Genomic DNA, 21,002 nt, shown 5'->3' on the forward strand with positions numbered 1-21,002 from the left:
GGACAGTCTGTGTCCTTCGGCCCTGACAAGGCCCAGGAATGCCCCTGTGTCCACCCTTGGTGTCCGGTGGGGTGTTGTCTGTGAAGGATTTGGGGGCTAGAGCTCACCGGTGCACCCCCACAGGCTCCGTTTGCACGTGCTTGTTGTGTTCGCCAGCAAACCTGTCCCTCTGGATGTAGTGCGGTTCTAACGGAACCCTGAGCGATGCCAGCCTGCCGGCCTCACTCTGCGCGGGCCTGGGGCCCTGCTCGGCCACGTGTTGCCTGGGCCTCGGGTGCAGGCCCTGGCACCTCTATGCTTCGTGTTAGGAACGAGTCAGAGCTCTGTGTACCGATGAGGAAAGATATTCTGATATATTGATAAATCAAAAATGAGCGTTTTAACTTGATGTGTATGTCATGGTCTGATTTTAATAAAAACAGCTGTGTGATATCCATTTGCAGGCATGTACTTGCAGATGTCACTGTAAATGCTCTTGGAAGGGGACACCTCACAAACCCCCCCGGGGGGGGCATGGATTTGAAGGGATACGTGGGAAATTTTTTAAATGGGTTTGGATTATGGGATGGTTTTGAGCATTTTTATTTTTCTGTATTTTTTTCCAATGAAAAGAGTAAGAAAGATTACATTATAAAATACGAGGAAAAAAACAGGACTATAATCTGATAGCGCTCTGCTGTCTCTCAGGTTTGTAGGTGGCCTGGCACGGAGCCTCGGGCTTAGCAAGCGCTTGGCACATGCTCGCTGGGCGTATTCTTACGGGACATGCTTGAAAACCATCAGTCTCTTCCAATTCTTCCAATCTATTGCCTTTCCAATTAAAGGAGGGACAAAACACTCAAAAACACATACAGGAGACAAAATAATTAACTGGGTCCTGTCTGCCTTGGCCTTCTACTTCATATATTCAACAATATGCATTGAACACCTGCTATGTGCTGGTTATTGTGTGAGGTTATGAGTCACAGCTGTGACCTAAGCGATGTGGCCCCTGACCTCAAGGAGCCCCCAGCCCGGTAGAGGAGATAGACAATAAGAAATAAATAAACTGATAACAATTGCAGCACGAGCATGGCAAGTGCTGGAAACAAACAGAGCAAAGCAGAGAGAACGGGAGGGTGGAACCACTGCCCGGGAGCTGAAAGAGCCCAGGTCTGTGCATCCTCAAGACCTGCAAGCAGCTCCCAGTCCCAGCTGTGAGCTGCTGTCTTCCTGGGTGTCACGCAGCATGGCTGGCCTGGAGAAGCCACCATAAATCCCTTGTTCCAGTTTGCTGATTCTGCAGCCCCAGGCAATGAGGAGCCTCCTCCCAGAAGCGCACCTGCAGAAAGGGGTTTGCCGGCGTTCTTGGGGAGGGGAGGCTGTGGCCGCACCTGTGGCTCCGTGAAGCCTGAAGGAGCTGCAGCGTCCAACCTTGCTCCGGGCTGGTGCAGGAGAGCACGCGGTACGGCGGGAAATCAGCTGTCTGTGTTCAGATGATGCTTCTTGTGGCTCAGGCAGCCAGAGCAGGCCCCAGGGGGACGGCATGTTTTGTGAGGAAAAAATTCTCCTAGAACAATGTTTATAAAGCCCTGTCTTGGCATCATCCTGTGTTTCTGCCAGCTTCTGTCTTGCTTCCGTTCATGTTCATTCTTTTTCTCTCCGCAGGCTGTGGAGACCAACCTGGCTTCCAAGGACAGCCACTGGGTCTTTGTGAATGAGGTAAGAGCCCCAGCATGGTGAGGGGCACGGCCTGGAGTGAGCCCCTGCCCCTGGGGAAGCTCAGAGTGACCCTCTCAGGCCCTGTTCTGACGTGGGGGCTGGAGGGAACCCAGGGGCTGCATCCTGCCCAGGCACGAGGTCAGGGTGTTGGACTTGACTTGCCAGGATGCTCACCTGGAGCAGATGGGAAGCAGGGGAAGGGACCCAGATCTGAGTGCACGAGGAAGTCCCAAGGCAAGGGCAGTGGTGTCAGGTGTGAGATGCGTGGAGCGAGGCAGCCACTGGGAGCCAGGGGCTGAAGAGGTCAGAGCAAGTGACAAATTGGGCTGCAGAGGGGCTGGGCCAATGGAGAGACCGCATTTCATGCAGGCTGTTAAGGGTGTGTGTGAGGGTTATGTGTGTGAGTGTAAGCAGGCATGCGTGTGTGGAGGGTGTGCACATGTGTGAGTGTATCAGTGTGTGTGTGTGAGTGTGTGGATGAGTTGTATGTGTCAGAGTGTGCATGTGTGGGTGTGCATGCATATGTGTGAGTGTGTATACCAGTTTGATTATTTGTGTGTGTGATTATTTTATGTGTGTGAGTATATGTGTGTGGGTATGCATGTGAGTGTGTATGTATGTGTGTGTGAGTATGGGTATGGGTTTGCATGTGTGAGTGAACCTGTGAGTGTACACGTATGAGTGTGTGGGATTGTGTATGTGTGAGTTGAATGTGCATGTGTGTGAGAGTACGTGTGTGTGTGTGTGTGTGTGTGTGTGTGTAGCCAGTGCGGGTGAGGTTCAGTGCACCCATTCAAAGGGGGTGAATAGGAAGTCTCCCCCAAGACTGGCCATCCCACGGGTTTGGCCCCAGGGAGGAGCGGGAACACAAGGTGTCCTGGGGGCCTGGTCTACTCCTTAGTACTTGCACCCTGCCTCGCCCTGGCCTCCTCCACGCTGCAGGCGTTGCACAGGAGTGGCTGTGACCATGTGCCCCACTTTCCTGAAGAATCCCCTCTGCCTACACGTCCATTCAGGGAGCACCAGCCAGGCCAGGCACTGTGACCCCAGTGCCAGCACTGAGAGCTGACTCGGAGGCATTTCCTGGCACATGCTTTCATCAGGGCTGTGGCCTGCAGCTGCTCCAAATTACCTGATCAATTTCTAATGGCTTCATTCCGGGCGATGCAAAGTTTATCATGTAGGTAATTTATTCTTTTATGATGTATGTTTCTTCATTAGTTCAGCGCTTAATATGGCTGAAATAGTCCTGGGTGGCTTATTTTAATAATTGTACAGGTAATGTCAGTAACCACTTGCAAAGTCCATTTTTCATGGTTTTCTTCCATGAATTCACATCTTATTAGCTCCATGTCCACAGAGGCCAGTTGGATCGTACGTGGTAACCATCCATTTACCGTGCGGTATGATGGTTGTGGTGGTGATTAGAAGGGACACAACCGCCTCCTCCCTGTTCTTTGGAGCCTGCTCGAGGCCCCCTTGATCCTTAGAAAGTTTTCATTTCTCTGGGGTTTGCTGACTTCTTTACAGTTTCTTCAAAGTCCAGTTTCCTTTGTTCCAGAGAAAGCATGCATTCCATGTGTCCCTTAAGTCAAATATCTGGTGTTGGTTTTACTTTTTTGATGACTCATCCAAATTGGATAGCCAGTGTTTCTCTGTTGCTAGTCTTCAAACAAGTGCTCTGTTTTCACATTCCTAATCGGTTTCCTTTTCTGAATCCCTGCCCACACCAGGGCCCCTTGTCTGTTTCTCCTGACTCCTTCTTCAGGACTGGAGTTAATTCAGACTGACCAGAGGGAGATGCCCAGGGCATTCCACACTTGTGGGGTACACTGGCATTTTGGGGCAGCTGGAGCCCAGGATTCAGTGTCACCAGAGGAGTCAGATGTGAGGTGCACCTGACAGAGCCACCCAGGAGCAGCCTCACCCGCGAGGGTGGCTCTGTGCCACCACGAGCGGCAGGGACCCCTGAGCTGTCAGGGCAGCCCACACTGACCGTGCGAGCATCCTGACCTCTAGGAAGCGCTGGCCGCCTGCTTTCCTGGTTTCCTTTTCTGTGAGGAGGATCTTCCCCTTGAGAGGCAAAGGACGACAGCTAACATTTCTTAGCCACCTGTTCTATGCCAGGCACTTGTCAGTGCATTTGCTGCCTGGCTTAGTCCTCATCAACAGCCCTGTAGACAGTTATCGTTATCCTCATTTTGCAGATAGGAAAAACGGAGGCTCCAGAAGTTAAATCACTTGCCCAAGGTCCTGCAGCTATGAAATGGTGCATCTGGGATTCTATGTGAAGACTGCCTGGCTCCAAAACCCTCTTTACCAAATGACACCATAATGCACGTGACCTTGGCAAAGATCCTTAACTCACGAACACTGTCTGATTCAGTAAAGGCAGTCCGTGGGGCTCAGGCACGCACACTGACGGGAACACTGTTGGATTGGCCCTCAGTGCCAGCTCACGAACATTCTTGAAGTCTGCAGTTGAACATAGGGCCTCCTATCAAGGTCCTGCCCATGCACTCAGTGCAGCCTGGTGATGACTGAGGTGTTCTCCAAGTCACACGTGGGCCCATCCTTAGGAGCCAGCTGCATTCGGGGCCAGTGTTGCAGCCTGCGCCACTGAGAACAGAAGCCCTGACACTCTCGTTACAGTGTGGCATCATTTCAGGCTCTGCACATTTCTTAAGCTATGCAAGTATGGAGCTACAGACAAATATCAATAGTTTCTCAGTTACTTTTGGTTGGTTGTATGTGATGACTAGGGATGAAATAAAGAAAAAAATTAAGAGTCTGGAGCAGACATTTGATGGCTCACTTTCCAGTGTGGCCTCCAGAATCCAGCTGCTAGACTGAGTCCTTGTCTTCCTACTTGTTGAAAGAGCTCTCTGCTTCTCTGAGTTAGTTCAGCCCCTCAACGGAGCTCAAGCCGTGCCTCCTCCCCAGCCCACCACGTTCATCTTTGGGCCTCCAGGTGGCCCCTGGCCGTGCCCTCTGCTCCCTCCTTCCTCACAGCCTCTGCCCTTCGGTGTCCCCCCCTGTATTTGACTTGCATAATGCATTTCCCTGGATTCCAGATAAACACTGAAGGGCACATGTTTTTGTCTGCTTTCCCCATGCCGTGGTTTTCTGGGTGAGTACCAGTGTTGCATACTCCAGACCTGTGTTATTTGGAGAAGTAATTGGATACAGAGGGTGGCTGGTGAGTCTGTGGGCCTCACGGACAGCCCTACGGGTCTCTGGGCACCATGGTGGGGACACGGGCAAGCAGATCCATTTTCGGGTATAAAGTATATTCTCATTGATTGATTAAGTTACAAGTTACATTAGAGGAAGGTGGGGAATTCAAAAGAACTTGTGGAAAACCAAGTGAGCCATTAGTCATGGTGGTCACTAGACTGCGAGTCCCTTGAGGGCACGGTCAGCTCCAGCTCATCACCGAACCCTCAATGCCGTGTGCAAAGAACAGATTCTTAACAGGCGTGGTTGAAGGCCGGTCGATGGACACAGTGTAGAGCAAATTGCCTTGACAAGCACTTCCCGGCCTGCTCAGAGAAAAGACAAAGGCAACTATTAAGACCACAGTTCCAGAGACGGAGGGGACTGCTCTGGGTCGTTCATCAGGAGCTGCCAGTTCAAGGCCAGTCAGACTTAACTCTGGGTGAGCTGGGTGGCTTTGGGAACATCTTTATCGGCTGGGGTACAGTGCGTCCTCCCTGTGCGGCCTTCAGCACCTCCCGGGGGAGCCATGACCCGGCTGGTCCAGCGATTCACAGGTGTCCTCGCGTTGGGCAGGATCTGGATGCGGAGGACGATGCTCTCCCCACGAGGCCCCACGTCTGGGCGAGAGACATATGCCTCATTGTCTGAGTCTGGCCTCTCGGGAATTCTTTTATGGAATATGCAGTGTGACTCTCCAGCCTCTTGAAGAACCAACAGTGACAGGGACTGAAAGTGCTCTGTTTGTTGCTGGGCAGCTCTCGTTGTTACGTGAATTCTTCCAGACAGAGAACCAAAGCACACTGTGACGGAAGTGGTTTAAAAGGCTTAACAAGCGACGTGGAAATGCACATATAAGCTGTGCACGTGGGTTTTCTCGGCGAGCGAGGCTCTGAGTGGTGATCTGTGGTCAGCAGGGCTAGGAGGAGGTGGGCTCCAGGGAGGGGCACTGTCGGCAGGCCCTTGGCTCTCTGCCCCCATTGTCAGTGTACACCAGCGACTGCATGTCCCATGTTCATTCCAGACCTTGCCCTTGAGCTCCAGACCCAGAGATCAAGCTTCACTCGGGATCCTTCTTGACTTGGCTGCTGGGAAGCCCCATCACCACCTCAAACTCACCATCCTCCCCCAAACCTGGTTCTCACTTAGTGCTCCCCAATCTCAGAGACCACCATCTGTGTCCTTCTGGTTGGCTCCCCAGCCAGAGAGAAAAGCCCCCATCATGCAGCCCATCCCAGCCCGCTGCAGGTGGACCCTGACCCCATCTTTGCACCCTTACTTACTTACTGTTCTGCTCACTGTCTCACAGCTCATCCCTGCAAGTGGATTAGCAACTTCTTATTTTCCTTATTTATTTTCCCCTCCTGGCTCTGGGCTTTTGCCAAGATTTTTCTTTCCACCTGGTGTGTCCTTTTGAATCTGTGATTGTCCAGGACTTACCTTTCCTGCAGGGACCTGCTTAATATCTTCTCTGCCTAAAAGACTTCCGGATTTCCCCAGTAGAGTTATTCTCATGCCATCTTGTGCTCCTCACTCCAGCCCTGCTGTGTTGGGGAATTGTCGCATGTGCCTGATTCCCTGAACAACCTGTTGGTGAGGGCTTAGATCTCCTCTCTCTCAGGTTCCCTAAAGTTCCCAGCATGAGGGGTTCACACACGGAGGACTTTCCCGGGGTAAAGTGGCCTGACTGTATCCTAAGGGGGATCATTCCAGTGCACCCCAAGCATGGGGCCCTCCCTGGGGGGCCTCTGCAGGCCCCTCTGCCTGGAATGCTCTCCTGTTCTTGCCTCCAGGTTGCAGCCCCCGGCCCCCACCTTATCACTTTCACTGGTTTGTCACCAGCCAGTACTCAGTGAGGCTCCTGCAGCCGGCCAGACCTTGCTCTGCCCCAGAGCGGGCTCTGTGTACAGTCCAAACCTTCACAGCTCCCCTACCCCAGAATATACGCTGAGTAAAACAAATGAAAATGAGAGTAGGTGGCACATGTGTAATGTGGAGGAAGAAGATGCTAAAGCTCTAATTGAAGAAAACAAAGAGAAACACTATGATGTGAATGTGGAATCACATAGCTTTAAGATTCTCTATTTGGGATACAGAGGAAGAGAGGCAGGGAAAGAGAGTTGATTTTCTTTTCCTTCCTTTCATTTTGAAGATTCCAATTCAGTTTGAATATTCAGTCCCTGTACCATTTACCGTCTTCAAATTTAATTTAGTAACACTCAAAAACAATTAGGTTTGTTGTAATCTATTCACTTGTTTCTCTCCCCAGCCCCACTGAGGAGTCTTTGAGGACAGGGACCACATTTTACCCACTTCTGTAGCCCCAGAACCCTTGAATGAAGAACGGGAACTGCCATTTATCAGACATTAGAGCCAGACACTGTTTGCGAGTATCACCTTCATTATCTATTTTTTATTTTAAAATTCACAGCTTTAGTGCACATGTAGTAATAACATTCATCGGGTGTCAGGCAGATGGGGGGGAGGAGGGGATGGGTATATACACACCTCATAGGTGTGGTGTGCACTATCTGGGGGATGGACATGCTTGAAGCTCTGACTCGGGTGGGGCAAAGGCAATATATGTAACCTAAACATTTGTACTCCCATAATATGCTGAAATAAAAAAAGAAAAAAAAAGAAATATAACAAAACAATTTCCATGGCAATAGATAATAATCTAATAAATGTGAATTTCTGACTTAGCAACAGAATAAAATAAGAGGAAATTAAAAAATAAAATTAACAGCACTATTGAAGTTTAACTGACATATAATAAATGCACATATTTTAGTGTACAAGTTGTTAAATTTGACATGTATATACACCCATGAAACCATAACCACAATGAAGATAGCGAACATACCCATCACCTGAAAAATGTTCTCACGCCACTTGGTGATCCCACTCTCCTGCCCCATCCTCTCCCACTCCCTAGTCAAGCACTGATCTATTTCTGGCATTGTAGATTATTGGTGTCTTTTAGAATTTTATACAAGTGGAATCATATAGTTTGTACTCTTTTTTTCTTTTTGGTACAGGTTATTTTACTCAAGGTAGTTATTTTGAGATTCATCTCTATTGCAATGTGTAGCAACAGTTCTTTCCTTTTTATTGATGAAGAGTATTCAGTGGTGTGGATATACCACAATTTGGTTATTCATTCACCTGTTGAAGGGCCATTTGACTTCTTTTAGATTTTTGGCTATGACAAAGCTACTATGAATATTTGTGTATAAGCCTTTGTATGGACATGTGCTTTCATTTTTCTGGGGCTTATACTTACAAGTGGAATTGCTGGGTCATATGGTAGATGTATGTTTAATTTTTTAAGAAACTGCCAAGTTGATGAGACTTGCAGTTGCTCCACATCCTCTTCAGTACTTGGTATGGTCAACCATTTTGATTTTAGTCATTGTAATGGGTGTGCAATGGTCCTCATTGTTGTGATTTTAATGTTCATTTTCCTGATGACTAGTGGTACTGAGCATCTTTCCATGTGATTATTTGCTGTCTATATCTATATATCTTCTTTGGTGAGGCATCTGTCTAAATGTCTTGCCCATTTTTATTGGATTATTTGTTTTCTTATTATTGAGTTCTGAAAGTTCTTTATATAGTTGGGATACAAGTCCTTTATCAGATAAATACTCAGCAAATATTTTCTTCCAGTCTGTGGCTTGTCTTTTTTCATTCAAACCCTGTCTTTTGAAGAGCAGACATTTTTAATTTTGATGAAGTCCAGTTTATCAGTTTTTAAATGGATTGTGCTTTTAGAGTAGTACCTGAAAAATTTCTGAACTCTCTATTCTGTTCCATTGATCAATTTTTCTCCTATCTTTATGCCAGTCCTACACTCTTTGGACTACCATAGCTTTATAATAAGATTTGAAATTAGATTTTGTTAGTCTTACACTTTTGTTCTTCATTTTCAAAGTTGTTTTGGCTATCCTAGGTCCTTGGAATTTTCATATGAATTTTAAAATTGTCTCCTCCATTTCTACGAAAAGAAGCTGACTGGGATTTTATTTGGGATTACATTGAATCTATCGTCCAATTTGGGGATAATTGATATCTTAACAACAGTGGTCTTCTTATCCACAGACAAGGTATCTCTTCAATTATTTAGGTCTTTTTAAATTTCTCTCAGTGATGTTTCATAGTTTTCAGTGTATGGATATTTCACATTTTCTTGTCAGATTTATCTCTCAGTATTTTATATTATTGATTGCTATTGTAAATGGCACTTTTAAAAAAAATTTGATTTCCAATTGTTTGTTGGTAGCATATAGGAATGCAATTGATTTTGTATATTGATCTTGTATCCTGGAACCTTGTTAAACTCACTAATTCTAGTAATTTTTCATAGATTTCATGATATTTTCTTTGAAAATATTTTCGTGACTGTTATGTTCTCTGGGAATATGACAGTTATATTTCTTCCTTTCCATCTGGATACTTTTTGTTTCTTTTTCTTGCCTGATAGCACTGATTAGTGCCTCCAGTACAATGTTGAGTACAAACAGTGAGACCAGACAACCTTGTCGGTGATATTAGGGAGAAGACACAGTGTTTCACCATTAAGTATCAAGTTAGCTGTAAGTTGTTTACAGAGGACTTTTTGTTCAGATTGGGGAAGTTCTCTTCTATTGCTATTTGGTGAGACTTTTTATCAGGAATTGATAATGGATTTTGTTTAATGCTTTTTCTGCATCTATTGAGGTGATCATATGGTTTTTCTTTTTTCAGTTTGTAAATATGCTAAATTACATTGACTGATTTTCTAACATTAAATAAGCCCGTGCAACAACCCTGGAATAAAACCTACTTGCCACGCTATATTATCCTTTGTATGTATTTTTGCACTTGATTTGCTAAAAGTTTGATTAGAATTTTTCTCCTATGTTCATGAGGGAAATTGGTCCTTACATATTTTTTTCCTTTTAGTGTCTTTCTCTAATTTTGGTATTGGTGTAATGCTGATTTCAAAAAATAAGTTGGGACGTATTCTCTCCTTTTCAATTTCTGGAAGAGTTTGTACAGAAAATTGTTATTATATTTTCCTTGAGTGTTTGTTAGAATCTAGCGATAAAGCCATGTGGGGCTGGGGTTTTCTTTGGAGGAATGTTTTAGCTACAAATTAAATTTCTTTAATAGACAGAGCTATCTATTTGTGCTTGAGTGAGTTTTGGTAATTTGTGTCTTTCAAGGAATTTTTTTCATTTCCTCTAAGTTGTCATATTTGTAGGTATAAAGTTCATAACATTGCATTATTGTCCTTTTAATATTTGCTGAAACTGTGGATATATGATCTTTCTAATTCCTAATATTTATAACTGTGTCTCCTTCCTTTCTTGATCAGTCTGATTAGAGGTTTATTGCTATTATTGATTTCAAAGAACCAGTTTTTTGTTTCATTGATTTTTTCTACAGTTTTTCTATTTCCTTTTATATCAATTTACAGTTTTGTCTTCATTATTTCCTTTTTTTCTGTTTACTTTGGCTTTAATTTACTCTTCTTTCTTCTACTTCCTTAGGGGGAAGCTGAAATCATTGATTTAAGACCTTTCTTTTGCTTTAGTGCTGTTTCCCCTTAAGTGATTTAGTAGCATCCCACAAATTTTGATATGTTGTGTTTTCATTAGTTTGAAATACTTTCTATATTACTTTTTGATTTCTTCTTTGACCCATGGGTTTTAGAAGTGTGTTATTTAGTTTCCAAATATTAGGGGATTTTTTTTTCAGGCATCTTTCTGCTATTGATTTCTAATTTAATTCCATTGTGGTCAGAGAACATAATTTCTATCACTTAAATCCTTTTAAATTTATTGAGACCAATTTGATAGTCCAGTATATTGTTTTCCTTGGTAGATGTTTTATGTGCACTTGAAAACGACATATTATCTGTTGTTATGTGGAATGTTCTATAAATGTGAATCAGGCCAATTTAGTTGACGTGTTTTTTGTATCTTCTGTACCCTTTATGATTTTCTGTCTCCTTTTTCTATCAATTATTAAAATATTTAATTTTAGTTGTGAGTTTTTGCATTCCTCTTGCAGTCTTTTCAGTTGTTGCTTAATGTATTTTGAAGCTTTGCTACAAGTGGCACAAATGTTTAGGACTTTTACATCCTCTTGATTTATTGACCCTTTCTTATTATGAAAAGACCTCCTTTATCCCTGGCAACTTCTTCTTTTCTAAACTATATTTCATCTGATATTAGCACAGCCACTCCAGGTTTCTTTTGACTAGTGTTAGCATAGTACGTTTTTATTCATTCTGTTACTTTTAACCTACTTCTTTCTGTATGTTTAAAGTATATTTCCTACAGGCAGCACATGCTTTGGTCTTGCTATTTTATCCATTATAACAACTCTGTTTTTTAATTAAGGATCTTAAATAATTTACATTTAATGTGATCATTGATACGGGTTAGATTTAAATTTGTCTTTTTGATTTCTCTTTGTTCCATCCCGTTTGGTTTCCTTTTTCTCTTTTTTAACTTTCTTTGGAATTGAGAACTTTTTATGACTCCGTTTTAACTCTTTTACTGGCATATTAGCTATGACTCTTAAAAATTTTTTGTTAAGGCTGGGCACAGTGGCTCATGCCTGTAATCCTAGCACTCTGGGAGGCCAAAGCAGGAGGATCGCTCGAGGTCAGGAGTTCAAGACCAGCCTGAGCAAGAATGAGACCCTATCTCTACTAAAAATAGAAAGAAATTAGCTGGACAACTAAAAATATATAGAAAAAATTAGCTGGGCATGGTAGCGCATGCCTGTAGTCCCAGCTACTGGTGAGGCTGAGGCAGAAGGATTGCTTGAGCCCAGGAGTTTGAGGTTGCTGTGAGCTAGGCTGACGCCACGGCACTCTAGCCTGGGTAACAGAGTGAGAGACTCTGTCTTCAAAAAAAAAAAAAAATTTGTAATTGCTTTAGGATTTATAGTCTATACGTTTAATTAACTACAGTCTGCTTTTAAGTGATAATATACCCCTGCACATATAGTACAGTATATAGTATGCTTCCATTTCTCCTTTTTTGGTCTTTATGTAATTATTGTCATAAATATTACTTTGATATATATTATATATGTTACAATACATTGCTGTTATATTTATTTAAACAGTCAATTATCTTCTAAAGATATTTGAATAATAAAATAATCACTTTCCTGTGTAGTTACCATTTCAGATGCTCTTTTTTTTGTGTGAAGATTCATATTTTGATCTGGTATAATTTCTCTTTTGTCTGAAGGACTTTCTTTGATATTTTTTATAATGCAGCTCTGTTAGTGATAAATCCTTTTAGCTTTTGATATCTTTCAGCTTTTGTATGTCTGAAAATGACTTAATTTCACCTTCATTATTGAAAGATATTTTTGCTGGGTACAGAATTCTAGGTTGACAGTCTGTTTTTCTCTTTCATTAATTTTAAAATGTCACCTCAGTCTTCTTATTTATATTATTACTGAAAAAAATCTGATGTTATCCTTACTTTTGTTTTTCTGTACAAAGCAGCTTCTTTATCTCTGGTTTCTTTTAATATTTCCTCTCTCTGGGTTTGATCAAGTTGATTTTGATGTTCGTGGGTGTAGTTTTTTTCTCTCTCTCTTTTTCTCTGTTTTTTTTTTTTTAATTTTATTTATTTATTTATTTTTTTGGTGCTTGAAGTTTGTTAAGCTTCTTGAACTTGTAGGTTTATACTTTTTATCAAAAATTTCATCCATTATTAGCTAGATATATGAAAATTTCCATGTTTTATTTTTTCAAATATTTTTTCTGCCTCCCATCCTCTTATTTGAGAATGCCAATTACACATATATTCAGCTGTTTGAAGTTGTCCCACCTATCACTGATGTTCTTTTTCTTCTCTTTTTTTCCCTTCCTGTGTTTCATTTGCATATTTTTTTTATTGTTTTGTGTTCAGGTTCACTGATATTTTCTTCTTCAATGTCTAATCTGCCAATAATCCTGTCCAGTGTGTTTTTCACCTCATACATTGTAATTTTGATCTCTAGAAGTTGAGTCTTTTCTTTAAATGTTCAATGGCTTTATTATATTTTTGAATATGTAAAATACAGTTATAATAATGATTTAAGGTCATTGTCTACTAATTCTAATTTCTGTTTCAGTTCTGGGTCAGCTTTAATGAATTGGTTACTCTTCTCCTATGGCTTCTGATTCTCTGTTTATTGAGTACCCAGTAATCTTTGATTTAAGACCAAATTTTGTGAATTTTACCTTCTTGGATTCTGGATATTTTTGGATTCTTGAGATTTTCCCTAGGATGCAGTTATTTGGAAACACTTTGCCCCTCTTGCTTTTGTGATTTATTAGGTGTTTCTCAAGTAGGCCTCACTCTGGGGCTGATCATTCCACACCACTGGGGATAGACTTCCAGAGTATTTTACTCAATGCACATGAAGTGTGAGGTTTTCCAGTCTGGATGGTGGGAAGAGGCACTTTTCCCTGCCCTGTGTGAGCTCCAAACACTGATTCCTCTAATCCTTTTGGTTGGTATTTTTTCCAGCTTCAGGTAATGTCCTTCCCTGCATGCCCAGTCAGAACCCTGCTGAGGATCCAGGGCACCTGATGGAAATGACCACATTTTTCTCTCTCTGTGCAACTCTCTCCTCCTTGGTGTTCTGTCCTGTGAACTCTAACTGCCTTGGCCTTCCAGTCTCTCATATCCATGTCCTTAATGGATGGGGTCCAAGGGCTTCTGGGTGTTTCCTTCCCCCTACACTGTGGCATGGAAACCCTCTCAAGATGGTAATTTAGTTCAGTCACAGGGCTCACCTGGTTTCCTGTCTTGAGGGGTCACTATCCTTTGTTGCTTGTTGTCCAGTGTCTTGAAAACTGTCATTTGATATATTTTGTCTAGTCTTTTGGTTATTTCAGGCAGGTAGGTAAATCCAATCCTTCTTATTCCATCTTGGTCAACTATGGAAGTTATCTTTCTTATTTAATTCACAAAAACCCTTGGTTTTGTTGAGTATATTTTAACTGGGGCAAGACAGATGATCAGATAATAATTAGATATATAATTTGATGGATTTGACAGATTCCATATACAATGATAAGATCATGTAAGGAGGAAGGAGGAAAAAGGAATGGGTTCTACTTTATACAGGGTGGCCGTGGAAGACCTCTCCAGTGAGGTAACCTTTGAACTGGGACTTGAAGAAGCAAGGGAGTGAGGAAGCTGTGCATATATCTGAAGGGAGAACATTCCAGGCAAAGGAGAGAACAGGTGTGAAGTCTCTGAGTGGGAGCCTGGTGGGCGGGTTCTAGAGATGACACAGAGGCCAGTGTGGCTGGAGTAGAGCAAGGGATGGGAGAGACGGGAGAGGAGGTTGGAGGCGCTGTAGGAGCCCAGGTCATGTAGGACTTCGCTCACCATTGTAAGACATGGGACTCTTACTCTGCATGAAGTGGGAATCAAGTGGAGGGTTTTGAGCAAAAGATTGCCAAGATAGGGTTTATTTAGTTTTTTTAAATATACTCTGGCAGCTTCCTTAAGAATAGTTGGGGGTGTAAGGCGGTAGGGAGGGGAGAAACCATTTTCAGGCTATTGTGATTATCCAGAAGAGGGAGGGTGGTGGTTTGGACCATGGGGGTAAAACTGAGGTTGTAAGAAGTAGCTGGAGTCTGGATATACTTGGGAGGTGGAGCAGATAAGATTTACTATTAGATTAGATGCAGGTTATGAAAGAAGGAGAGACATCAGGATGACTCTAGGGTTTTTATTTATTTGTTTTTAGCTTGAGGAACTGGAAGGAGAAGACATTTCTTGAGATGAGGAGACTGCAGTGATGGATATTTGAGGGATGAAATAAAAAATTTGGTTTTAATGTGTTAATCTTGAGGTGATTATTGAACTGTCAAATGGAGAAGCTGAGTAGTTGCATGGCTATGCAAGTCTGGAGTTCAGAGGGAGGGTGACAGTGGTGAATTTGGGAGCCGTCTGCATATAGGGGGTACTTAGCATCCTGCAACTGGATGAGATCACCAAGGGGGTGCCTTGCTAAAAATGAGAATCCCAAACCCTGACACCTGGGGAGCACATCAAGCCCAAGGAAGGAGAAGAAACCTGCCTTGGAGACTGAGAAGGAGCAGCTTGAGGTGGAGGAGGAAAACAAGGAGGAGGTGGAGTCCCAGGAGCCAAGGGAAGAAACCGTTTCAAAAGGCTGGGAGAGATCGTTGATGTCAAGTGTTGATGTCAGGTGCTGCTGCCAGGAGGGTGTGTGACCTGGAGGGGGAGCACTGGGAAAGGTTGGAGGACTCAGCCCGCGGGAACTGCAACTTATACTACTCCATCCTACAGAGAGGGAAATAAAGGCTCAGAGAGACAGATTCACTTTTCAATATCACACAATCAGTCAGGGCAGAATCAGGATTTGAACTGGGATCTGAGCTGTTCTGAATTTACAAAGTGTACAACTGATGCCACATTGCCCCTCTCTCACCTTCCCTCCACACCCAGCACTAACTGAATGCTGCATAAGTGACTGAATCCGAACAACATTAGACACTTTCATAATCTGGAAAGAGTAATATAGTTCTTATTATGAAAAGTCTTACTATGAAACTTTTGTTATTTATTACAGTCATCCCCCCGTATCTGTGGTTTCACTTTTTGTGGTTTCAGTTACCTGTGGTCAACTGATAGATCAAAAATATTAAATGGAAAATTCCAGAAATAAATAATTCGCAAGTCTTAAATTGGGGCGCTGTCCTGCATAACCTGATGAAATCTCGCCCTGTCCCGCTCTGTGCCTCCCAGGGCCATGAATCATCCCTTCGTGCAGTGTGTTCACATTGTAGACACTCCCCTCCCATTAGTCACTTAGCAGTGTCAGTTATCAGATAGAACAACCACAGTGTATGTACGGTTTGGTACTGTCTGCAGTTTCAGGCATCCACTGGGGGTCTCAAAACGTATTGACTGAGGATAAGGTGGGGAAAGACTGTTGTATTAGATCTCTTCCTTAAAAGATTTTTTTAGTTTATTCTTTTATTTCAGAATATTATGGCGGTACAAATGTTTTGGTTACATAAGTTGCTTTTATACCATTTGATTCAAAGTGTGCTCATCTCCCAGATAGTGTGCATCCTACTTGTTTACTCATCTTCTCTTCCCCTCTCCCACCTGTTTGATTTCTGATGAATGTTGTTTCCATATGTGCATATAAGTGTTGATCAATTATTACCAATTTAATGGTGAGTACATGTGATGTTTGTTTTTCCATTCTTGTGATACTGCACCTAGAAGCATAGGCTCTACTTCCGTCCAGGTTAACATAAGAGGTGCCAGTTCACCATTTTTTATGGCTGAGTAGAATTCCATGGTATACATAAACCACATTTCATTAATTCACCCATGTATTGATGGGCACCTGGGTTGTTTCTACATCTTTGCAATTGTGAATTGTGCTGCCATAAACGTTTGAGTGCAGGTGTCTTTTTTATAGAATGTCTTTTTTTCCTTTGTATAAATACCCAGTAGTGGGTTTGCTGGATCAAATGGTGGATCTACTTTTAGTTCTTTGAGGTATCTCCCTACTACTTTCCACAGAGGTTGTACTACTTTCCAATCCACCCCCCTAGCAGTGTATGAGTGTTCCTTTCTCTCTGCATCCATGCCAACATTATTGTTTTACGACTTTTTGATAAAAGACATTCTCACTGGAGTTAAGTGATACCTCATTGTGGTTTTGGTTATATTTCCTCCTTTTATGTATTTTTTATATTAGCACTTTATTTTTAAAATCTCTCATGCAAAAGGTGAAAAGAATCTTGTAAAAGCCCACAAAAACAAGCTACATGTCACATGAGGAGTACCTGAAGGAAAGAAACTGTATTTACTAGAAATACACTACCATTCGTTAACCAGAGTAGATCTGTTTTCCTTTCTCAGCCCTAAAGGAGCCTATGAGATTTAACATTTATGCTAACAGATCTATGAGGACATTGTTGTTCCATAACATCATTCATTAGCTCTTTTCAGAGCTCCGTGGAGAGGGTGTTTACAGCTGCGCAGACAGTGGATTTGGGGAGCAGATCTGAGAAGAGGTGGTGTGCCATTGTGTTTTAGATCACAGCCTTTGGGAACACGCCATGGACGGGCTTCCGACTCCAGCATTTTACCACTTCTCTGACTCTGGCCAAGCTGTTTTATTTCCCTCCTTGACACTTATTTTCCTCATCTGTTCAGTAGGGTTTGTAGCAGCCACCTCCCAGGACAGTCGTGAAGATTAAATGAGCTGACACGCAGGAAGTGGCCCAGGACAGCACCTGGCAGATAGCAAGCACTCTTAAAAGGTAGCTCTTCTCAATGGGAAGTAGCTGATTTCCTGTGGGAAAATTAGTCTTTGGATCTTAATCAGGAAAACACAGAGACTTAAGGAAGTGATGCCTTTTAGTATTTGTCATGAATTCGAATTGCTGCATTTCTGTCTGTGTTCTGGGCTTGCTTGGACCCTAGTTCCCCCTGGCCTCGCCTACCAAACTCCTGTGCACCCTTTAAGGCTCAGCTCCAATTACTGCCCCCTCACCCTTTTTGCAGCATCTACTGATGTCTTCCGTGGCCTTCCCTCCTTCCCACACACCCCCCAGAGGACTGAGGCTGAGAATTCTTCAGTGGTCCTTAACTTTTTCCTTCATGTCCTGTCTCCTTACCATGACATATAACTCTTGACACGCTGTCATTCATTCATCATACATGTACTGAATGCCTGTGAGGCACCGGGGATGCTCATAAGAATTTGAAATGTGTTCCCCACCGTCAGAGAACTCGTAGTATCATGGGTGAAAAACACGTGTCTATGGATCACTAAATCATTAACACACCCGAGCAAGGGCTGTGGGAGCCTCTCCTGATCCTCTGAGATTCAAGTTCAAATTCCCTGTTGACAGGCAACCTGCCACTGCTGTGGAATTGGACGCCATGTTTTTAGAGATGAGTCAGTGGGTCACAACAGGTGTGTTGATGTTCCACAGAGTTTTGACAGAAGAACGTTTGGGAAAGAGAGTGCTGACACTTAGGGAGTTTTAAAAATAGCTTTAATTACCACATGCAGCAAATGCATCTGAAAACTCAAGGTTAGTATCTACCTTTCAGCGTTTTCCTGTCCATCGCTCTTCCCACAAATGGGTTCTGGTGGATTCAGATGAACCTGCTGCGTATGCCAGAAGAGCTCTATTATCTGTGCCTTCTACCCTGTTATTACACCTCCTTTGCCAGGCTGGATAATCATTATGCACCATGCGGAGAAGGAGAGGCCAGCACGCCTGCAGGCACACGCACGCACGCGCGGCTGCTGCCTTCTCATGGCGTGGGGGACTGCAGACCTCTGGTGGGGCTCCCCAGGGACAGTCCTTTCAAAGCCAGAACACAGAAACAGAAGTAGAGGCAGGAGACAATTCAAACCACCAGAACTTCTTCATGTAAAGTGTCTTAAAAGATGTTTGAGGGCTCGCAGAGACAGTAGTCTCAGCTTTGGCTGTCTTTTCTACCACCGCAAACTAGGGAATGTTATGTGCACCGGGGCAGCTTGTCTCTAGAGCTGGTTGGAGAATCCCAAATGAATACCATGCAGTTTCAGAAAGGGGAGTGAGAAAACCATCTAACTGCTGTGATCAGAGCTAGCGTGCAGTTTCCAGCAGCCCCGGAGACCAGCTTGTTGGCTTCTGAAGCAAGGAGGGGCTGAGTCTTCTCAAGCGGTGGAGGAGTGACTGCTGCCACTCTCACACCTCACCTTCCTCCTGGTCAAGAATTGCTGAGAGCCACCTTGTGAGGCCAGTGGGTTCTGAAGGGACCTTCTGCTTGCCATTAGGTTTCTGCTTGCTTGCTGTGGGCATTACAAGAACAGCCAGCTGAGTGGCTGCCCTCAAAAGCAAGGGAACACACGTTGCTGAATACCTGCTGGGTGCTGGGCCTTGCTTTGGATGCTTTGTAGAATTTTTTTTTTTTTTTTTTTTTGAGACAGAGTCTCACTCTGTTGCTTCAGTAGAGCGCAGTGGCATCATCATAACTTGCTGCAACCTCAAACTCCTGGGCTCAAGCGATCCTCCTGCCTCAGCCTCCAGAGTAGGTGGGACAATAGGTATGCTCCACGATGCCTGGCTAATTTTTTTTATTTTTAGTAGAGACAGGGTCTCGCTCTTGCTCAGGCTGGTCTTGAACTTCTGAGCTCGAGCAATCCTCCCACCTCGGCCTCCCAGAGTGCTAGGATTACAGGCATGAGCCACTGTGCCCAGGCTACAGACATTATTTTAAAACAAATTTTATCTGTCCATGAACTCAATTAAAGAGATGGTGAGAAATTGTATCCCAGTTATAATAGGATTGTTTCTTCTCTGCTCTCCTGAAGGTTGTGCAAAGGTGCCTGGATTTTACACTAACAAGATCAATCATAGGAAGATCTATATAGATCCAGCGATCCCACTACTGGGTATATATCCAAAAGAAATAGGTATGTTGAAGAGATACCTGCAGTCCTATGTTCATTGCAGCACTATTCAGAGTAGCCAATACATGGAATCAACTGAAGTGTCCAAGAATGGATGAAGGGATAAAGAAAATGTGGTATATATACACAACGGAATGCTCTTTAGCCTTAAAAAAAAAGAAGGTGGTCTTGTCATTTGCAACAACTTGGATGAACATGGAGACATTATGTTAGGTGAAATAAGCCAGGCACGAAAGAGAAATACTGCATGATCTCACTTACATAGTCACGTGCTGCCCAGCAACATTTTGGTCAACAGCAGACAGGGTATACAATGCTGGTCCCATAAGATTATAATGGAGTTGAAAAATTCCTGTCACTTAGTGATATTGTAAATGTTCTAACGTCATGGTGTGTTTTGGGAAAAACTCAAACTGCTTTTTCCTCTGCTTTCACACCATAGCAATCCTCAACACAGAAGAAGACTTCTGGGACCAAATGTGTGCGTGTGTGTGTGTGTGTGTGTGTGTGTGTGTGTGTGTGTCTTCTCCCTGTCACCAAGCCAGCAATAATTCTGCAGTGGACCCCAGCTCGGTGGCCTCCACCTCAGTGCTGCCACTGTCTACCTGGACATAGCATCAGATCCCACAGGTAGAGAGCTCAGTCCCCAAGACTGTCCCCTGCTTCAGACACCAGTCACAAGTCTGAGCCTCCAGAACTGACTGACCAGCTTCAAGTTGGGGTTCCCAGGACCCCCTCTTTGGGTTTGGTTAATTTGCTAGAGTGGCTCACAGAACTGAGGGAGACACTTATGTTTACTAGTTTATCATAAGGGATGTTACAAAGGATACTGATGAAGAGATACACAGGGAGAGGCGGGGGGAAGCGGTGCGGAGCTTCCATGCCCTCCCGGGTACACCACCCTCCGGGAACCTCCTTGTGTTCAGCTGTCCGGAAGCTCCAAACCCAGAACTTTTGGGGTTTTTGTGGAGGCTTCATTACATAGGTGTGATTGATAACCGTGTAGAAATGTGACTGGACAAAAAGTGCATGATCTAAACCCAGCAAGGCCCGTCTGTCCAGATTTTTCTTGGCCTCTCTGTGCAGCATCCCTTCCTCCAGGGTGTGGGGCAGGGCCTTCTCTGGAATGAGGGGCTTTTGACCCATGATCAGATGAGAGTCGCAGGTGTAAGAAGGACAGTAGAATGCAGAGAGAGATATTCTGTTTGCTGAGGCCAGGTCCCTCAACATTATAACAAAAGACTGTAACAAGGGCCATGGGAGTTACATTGTGCTACATAGCACAATGCGTCGCTCATGCATGTGGTGATGCTGGTGTAAACAAACCTACTGCATGGCTGATTTGTATAAAAGTATAACACGCACCATTATGTACAGTACATAGTACTTAATAATGATAATAAATGACTATATTACTGGTTTACGTACAGTACATAATCCCTAATAATGATAATAAATGGCTGCATTCCTGGTTTATGTATTTACTGTACCATACTTTTTATCATTATTTTAGAGTGTACTCCTTCCACTTACAAAAAATCATAACTGTAAAACAGCCTCAGGCAGGTCCTTCAGGAGGTTCCAGAAGAAGGGATTGTTGTCACAGGCGA

General features: G+C 43.6%; 1 protein-coding gene across 1 annotated transcript in view; it reads left to right on the forward strand.

Annotated features, from left to right (window-relative positions):
- The window catches only part of GRID1 (glutamate ionotropic receptor delta type subunit 1), a 668,927-nt gene that overhangs the window by 414,053 nt on the left and 233,872 nt on the right, over positions 1-21,002 (forward strand). The window contains exon 5 of the mRNA XM_045568241.1: positions 1,648-1,701. Within this exon, the coding sequence (XP_045424197.1) occupies positions 1,648-1,701 (54 nt within the window). The remainder of the gene's footprint in view (positions 1-1,647; positions 1,702-21,002) is intronic.

The sequence above is a fragment of the Lemur catta genome, chromosome 14 (assembly GCF_020740605.2).
Source record: "Lemur catta isolate mLemCat1 chromosome 14, mLemCat1.pri, whole genome shotgun sequence".
Taxonomy (NCBI): domain Eukaryota; kingdom Metazoa; phylum Chordata; class Mammalia; order Primates; family Lemuridae; genus Lemur; species Lemur catta.